General features: G+C 34.7%; 1 protein-coding gene across 2 annotated transcripts; it reads left to right on the forward strand.

Moving 5' to 3' along the window:
- The first annotated feature begins 216 nt into the window (after positions 1–216).
- Positions 217–6,209, forward strand: LOC121985996 (shaggy-related protein kinase alpha-like). 2 transcript variants are annotated; one of them, XM_042539746.1, is made up of 13 exons: positions 219–422; positions 2,440–2,588; positions 2,665–2,757; positions 2,899–2,958; positions 3,327–3,599; positions 3,821–3,895; positions 4,694–4,750; positions 4,834–4,974; positions 5,058–5,108; positions 5,192–5,287; positions 5,516–5,599; positions 5,706–5,808; positions 5,900–6,209. In XM_042539746.1, exons 2-13 carry the CDS (start codon positions 2,481–2,483, stop codon positions 5,980–5,982), a joined length of 1,224 nt encoding a protein of 407 aa, XP_042395680.1. In that variant the 5' UTR covers positions 219–422; positions 2,440–2,480; the 3' UTR covers positions 5,983–6,209. The 2 variants fall into 2 exon arrangements, with proteins under 2 accessions (XP_042395681.1, XP_042395680.1); XM_042539747.1 differs by lacking the exon at positions 3,327–3,599 and having other exon boundaries at positions 217–422.
- The last annotated feature ends 803 nt before the right edge of the window (positions 6,210–7,012 follow it).

Raw genomic sequence — 7,012 nt, forward strand, 5'->3', positions numbered from 1 at the left:
ATTATTTTCTAACAAACTAATAAATTAAAAAAATCTATTATAAATTAAATTAAGAAAATTATATATGTATATATATTCTCCTCTTTTTCTTTCCGTTCATGTAGATTAAAAAAATAATAATAATTTAATTCTTACGACGACGAAATTGTGAAAAAATGGAAAAGAAATAAAAAATGAAAACATGCTTCCAGGGGCTTAACTGAAAAAAAACTGAAAAATTGGAGGAGAAAAATGCGCGTGAGAAAAAGTAAAACGAAAGTCCGATCTCGCGTTCACACCGCCCTCGTTTCTCTCCTCCAACCCTAGGAGGAGGCTGGAGAAGGAAAGCCACGGGGATCCATGAATTAATCGATCACATTTTGTTAGCCTAATGTATTCTTCGTTGTTTTTTGTTTGATAATCTGGGATCTGAGATCGATCTGGTGAGCGTTTCTCCTCAATGTTTTTTGTTTTGCATCTTTTTAGTCATTTGGGATGTTTGTGCATCTTCTTCTTCAGATCTGTTTTTTTTCCCATCTGATTGAGCTGTATTCCTTGGTACCTCGTTCTTTGCTTTCTCTTGGTCCGTGTGTATGTAGATCTGTAATTAATTAGAGTTCTAGTACTGGACTAAAGGGATCTTGTTTATAGGATGTTCTTTAAAAGTCTTTCTTTCTGATATCTCGTCAATTATGAGAATTCAAAGCTCAAATGTCATTTTAGTTCACTCTATTTTTATCCTGAGTCTGGGTTTATGAATTTTCGATATGTGCGCCTTTGTTTCAGAATTTAATGCTTGTTTTCAAATTTTTGCTAATGGTAGTTTTTTGTGCTCTTTGTTTCGTGTTTTACATTAATAAATATGTGTTGTCCTAGACTAATATGGTGCTGATATTGAATGTTGAATATCTTTTAGCTTATCTTTGTCTATATAATCACTTATTTGCATGGGACTGGCATCGTTACATATTTAATCTTCTCGAAGCTGAAGTCAGTTAGTCTGACGACTAATTTAAGTTTAATAATATTATAGGTAATGAGATAATTGTTAAGAAAGAAGATGACGAGTTGTCTAAGAGTTTAAGATTATTTGTGGCAAAAGATGGAGAGATTGAGAGAGATGTCTTATATAGAATACAAGTGAGATGGTTGAAATGAAGGAGAGTGTTAGATGTTCTTTGTGATCATAAAGTACCTCTAAGACTTAAAGTAAAGTTTTATAAAATAACGGTTAAACTTGCTATGTTATATGAAGTTCATTAGTAGAATATAGTATTATAGAGATGAGAATGTTAAGTTGGATTTGCGGACATACATGGATGAACAAACTAAGGAATGAAAATATTAGATGGAAAATCGGGGTTGCACCTATTGAGGGAAAACTTCGGGAGACACGTTTAAGATAGTATATATATATACTTAGATAATCAATAAATGCTCGAGTTAGGCGATGTGAAACTATGATAAATGTGCTCATCAAACGAGGAAGGAAGAGAAAGACCAAAAAAACTTGGTTAGCAAAATTAAAACAAGATAAAATTTATTTATGATGTAGTAGGGGATAAAACCTAATGACATAAAATGATCTATATAGCAGACCCCACCTAGTGGGATAATGTTTGATTGTTGTTGTTGAAGTGAGTTAGTCTCATCTATCCGGGATGATTATTGCTAGGCATTGATTTTCTTCGGATTGTCTTTTGAGTAATCCAAATTGGACCTAGATGGCCAATTGAAATGATCTTTCAATCATTCATCTGTATTCCACATATGGCAGGATTTTTTTCTTTGCAATGCAGGCAGCTTTGTTTGTAATCATTTTCCTGTATAAATGTAGATGGAGGCTAGTTTGGCAACTATTAATAGTTATTATACTGTTGTAGTTGCTAAAATTTGTTAATGTTGTTTTCATACTAGTTTGTTTCTGACCATATCTTGTTTCTAGGGCTATTTTTCACCCATGGTATTGTCACAAGGGAAGTTTTTAATACATATCCTCTCTTGCTAATAATTATTGCTGAAAATTAACAATGGTTAGCTTGATAAAAAAATTAAGAACTTAAATTTCGACATCTACTATTTATTATTCTGTACCTGTAAAAACCTATACACAAAATGGATCGAAGAAAGCTCTACATATGTATCCTCAGTGCTGGCGTCATGTTTCTAGTATCAATTTTATTTGATTTTGATATAGGGGTAATACTGATTCCTTGGAATTTTTTATCTTCGTATGTAAAGATTCTATATAATGTATATTTGGGGAACAAGTGAAGGTTCTTTTACTAATTGAGTGTATGCCTATTCACATGCTTGTATTTGAACTTATTTTTGGTGCTTGGTTCTTGAGTGATTGCACAATTTTTTAGCATTGCATGAATTCACGTAGTTTTTTCTTGAAATAACACTTCTAGTCCAGCATGTTGATACTATCCTTTTCTATCTGGCATTTTCTTTTAGGATATATACTTTTATGTTGAATTGAGTAAAGTGAATACTGGATGGCTTCAATGGCACCCACATCAGGGCAAAAACATGCTAGTGGTAGTAGTATTTCCATGGATAACTTACCAGATGAAATGAATGATATGCACATAAGAGATGACAAAGTGAGTAACAGTATATAAACTATAAGTATTTGAAAGGTTGATTTGTATATCTGATCTTCATTTTATTTTAATTTAGGATGTGGAGGCTACTGTAATTGATGGAAATGAGACAGAGACGGGCCATATAATTGTGACAACTATAGGTGGCAGAAATGGCCAGCCAAAGCAGGTACATTCTTTATTTACAAGCATTAATCCATAGTATGGGTATAATAACTAATAAGTTCAACAATCAGGTCAAATATTTTTCCCTGCAGTTCTCCATTTAGTCTCATTTTATCTGTTACTTACTAACACTGAATGCCAACAGACTATAAGTTACATGGCTGAGCGGGCAGTGGGTCATGGATCATTTGGAGTTGTATTCCAGGTAACTTTAGCATAACACTTAAATGCTACTTAGACTATATTTGGTTAGGGGTAATGTAATCAAACTTGTAATCTAATTGGGCTTGGAATGTAATTGGATTACATGTTGCTGGCCTTGTAATTCAGATTACAAAACTTTATTACATGTTGTTTGCCTTTTGTAATTCAGATTACATTACATTACATTACAGCTTTAAAATTGTATCAAACAAACTAATCAATCTTGTAATATAATCTTGATTGGCTGATTACCCCTCACCAAACATAGCCTTAGACGCTTTAGAATGGAGATCTTTCAAACTACTTGCAGTTTTGCATATCTATCCTTGCTCCATTGATATTTTCCCATGACTTTTCTCCTGTTGTTAGGCCAAGTGTCTTGAGACAGGTGAAACAGTAGCTATAAAAAAGGTTCTTCAAGACAAAAGATATAAGAACCGTGAATTGCAAACAATGCGCCTTCTTGATCATCCAAATGTTGTATGCTTGAAACACTGTTTCTTTTCGACAACTGACAAAGAAGAACTTTATCTTAACTTGGTTCTTGAGTATGTACCTGAGACTGTTCATCGAGTAATCAAGCATTATAACAAAATGAACCAGCGCATGCCATTGATATATGTGAAGCTCTACATGTATCAGGTAATCCTAAACTTGTGTAACTCCTTTCCATGTTTCATTTTCCTGAAAAAGTTGTCCTTTTAAGGTAACTATTTGGCATTGGCTGTTGGCCCATTTGTTTGATGAGTGTGTCGCGTCCAGATAGTGGCCAATATAAAGTACCTAATTATTTATGACTGTTGGAAGAACAAATTGAAATAACTTCTAAAAGCATGGATCCGATTATTTCTTTCCTATTGCAGATTTGTAGAGCATTGGCCTATATACACAGTAGCATTGGAGTTTGCCACAGGGACATCAAACCACAAAATCTTCTGGTATATTGTCCACATTTTTTTATGGATAAATGGCTCCCGTTTGCTAAGATCTGCTTGCTTGATACTTTGTGAAGAGAATATGCATAAGAGACATTTTTTTATATAAAAAAGGTGGACCATATAATCAAGAGACAAAAGATGTCAAATCCATGTGATCATAAAATGTTCAATAGGTTACAAATATAGTAGGATTGCTTTGATGTTGATATTTATGTGGATCACTTCACGGCTGATAATGGGTATACGTTGATTCGTATTTGTTTGATATGCTGTGTCTATGCATGCTATATGCATATGGATATATCAATCACTTATGGCATATGTAATGCACTAATGAGTCTGTTGTATTGGCTTTTAACTGAAATAAAGATTCACATGTTATATGAAATATTCATCTATTGTAATCCCTTGTAACATTATGCATGTCACACTATATGTGGATGTCAGAGCATCCACACCGGCTTCCTTATCCAAAATGCATAATTTAGGGTCAAAAATTACTTTATTAAATTTGGATATCCACTTTTCAATACATCATATATCGACTTCCTTATTTATTCTATCTCCTTTATAATGTCTAGGGAATGAAATTCATTTCCTAAATTTAGAGAAGTATTGTTCATAAATACATAATTTGGGGAATAGATAGGGTAGCTGATGCAAAGGATTTTTAGTTATCCTATCTAAAATTTAGAGTAAAATATTTGAATAGGATATCTGATATGGATGCTCTTATGTATGTTCGTCTGTATGTCATATGCTATCAATCCTAAACGTTACTAGCACTATGTGTAACAGGTTAACCCACATTCACACCAGCTAAAAATATGTGACTTTGGAAGTGCCAAAGTTCTGGTACGTATTCATCTCTTGTTGTGGGCTATAGAAGGCATTCTTTAGTAGCTTTGTCTGAATTTTGAAATTTGTTTGCTTAACAGGTCAAAGGGGAACCCAATATATCATACATATGTTCTAGATACTATCGAGCTCCTGAACTTATTTTTGGTGCCACTGAGTATACAACGGCTATTGACATCTGGTCTGCTGGCTGTGTTCTTGCTGAGCTCCTCTTAGGACAGGTATAATACTTAGTTATACTCTCTTTTTTTTTCTGAAAGAAAAATTCAGCCATGCTGACAATTTCCTTTGGAGTCATCAACAGCCTCTCTTTCCTGGAGACAGTGGAGTTGATCAACTCGTAGAAATTATTAAGGTACCTTTGTTCATTTTTCCTAAGTCTGATTTCTATGCATTTTTAATGTCATCTGTTTTAGTCAATTGTTTCCCATGGTCCAGATTTTGGGTACCCCGACAAGAGAAGAAATTAAATGCATGAATCCCAATTACAATGAGTTCAAATTCCCCCAGATCAAAGCTCACCCATGGCACAAGGTATATCCATCAAGGCTCCATTTGGTTTTTAACATCAACAAGCTGCTGTCTTAGTCCCAAATATTCACGATTGCTTGCATAGATTTAATCCTCCACTGATTTCTATACAAGATTATGTCACTTGTAATTAAAGTTCTATCGTGCTTGTTTCTCAAAGTTAAGCATATCATGTTTTCATATAACTGCTCCACATGCAGTTTCAGTAATATCTTTATCACATTTTGTCAGATTTTCCATAAGAGAATGCCACCTGAAGCTGTAGATCTTGTGTCTAGGCTACTTCAGTATTCGCCAAATTTGAGGAGCACTGCTGTGAGTATATTGTAGAATATCTTTTACGTAGTTTATCCAAGGCTGTATACCTAACTGCATCGCAAATGAAAAGAAACGGACACCATAGTAATTGTCTTTCGTGCAGTTGGAAGCATTGATTCATCCATTCTTTGATGAACTTCGAGATCCAAATGCTCGTCTACCAAATGGCCGATGCTTACCTCCTCTCTTTAATTTCAAGCCTCATGGTAAGTCTGAATAACTGGAAAGCTTATCATCACAAATTATTAATCGTGTGGTAAAATCATATTGTTTTGGCACTGCGTGATGATCAAACAGAACTAAAGGGAGTCCCAACGGGAATTATAGGAAAGTTGGTTCCAGAGCATGCAAGAAAGCAATGTACCTCTTTAGCACAGTGATCTGCCTCGTCATGTCATTGCCAATAGCTGATGTATGTTTATGAGGTAAAATTTGGGGAAAAACTTTCCTCTTATTATTAAGTTTGTTGGCACGTGTAACCCCTCGAATCTATATTTCTTTGTTGATGTTATCGCTATTATCGTCTGTCTGCAGCCCCTTGTAACAACCACCTCTCTTGGTGTCAAAACTGCAGATCACTTTTATGAAACGTCGTCTTATTCATGCAGATTGATTGTGTTATATACCTTTTTATTACGCTTAACAACATATTTGTTTTTAACAAATAGCCATTCTGTGAACTGTGACTGAATAATTATTTCTGTCTTTAATTACAAAATAATCGGAAATGCTATTTTAATCTCGGTGTTAAATTTAGAAATACTTAATCTGTCAATATTGTTTTTTTTTAAAAGACACTATTCTACTTGTCAAATTTCATTTCGTGAATCAAACAACCTTTCAATTTCTCTACTGGTTCAACAAGTTGAATCAGATTGATTCAAGATGTTGGGGAGCTCGGTTTGTAACCAGTTGGGTGCGTTTAATTTTTATCATCCAAATTAAAATCCATAAAATTCCAATTTTTCTTAAACCGGATCAAGCACTTGTGTTTCATCCTGTTGGATTGAACGAGAACTAAAGCATGCCTGAGGCATATTTTTTTTTTTTTTGGCAACGAGCAGTTGGTGATTCCAATTTGCCTGCAATCTTCTGACACGTACGCCTGCCATTAGAATATTACTCGGGCCCCTATTACTTATGCCGACATCCAACAAATCAAATCCAAATCAGTGGATTGATTCCAAATCCTAAAACTAGCAGGCACTACTCTCCACTGCTACCTCCAATTCCCACACTTCCCTCACTCCCAAGTAAGTTTCTCACATCTACATTTGGCCGTCTGATGCGTGTATATGTTGTCCCTTTCCCTGTCCCCCACCCATTCCCTTGCTCTCGTGAACCAAACACCAAATCGTGTGACACAACTTAAGTTTCTGAAACCTTTCAGCCCCCGTGACACACGTAGAC

This window comes from Zingiber officinale, chromosome 5B (assembly GCF_018446385.1).
Source record: "Zingiber officinale cultivar Zhangliang chromosome 5B, Zo_v1.1, whole genome shotgun sequence".
NCBI classification, from domain to species: Eukaryota; Viridiplantae; Streptophyta; class Magnoliopsida; order Zingiberales; family Zingiberaceae; genus Zingiber; species Zingiber officinale.

Excerpts from the sequence above, each read along its gene's own strand:
- LOC121985996 (XM_042539746.1), top strand. The coding sequence starts at position 2,481 with ATGGCTTCAATGGCACCCACATCAGGGCAAAAACATGCTAGTGGTAGT. Across the intron at positions 2,758-2,898 it reads GAAATGGCCAGCCAAAGCAG|ACTATAAGTTACATGGCTGA; the intron begins GTACATTCTTTA and ends GAATGCCAACAG. Across the intron at positions 4,975-5,057 it reads CTGAGCTCCTCTTAGGACAG|CCTCTCTTTCCTGGAGACAG; the intron begins GTATAATACTTA and ends AGTCATCAACAG.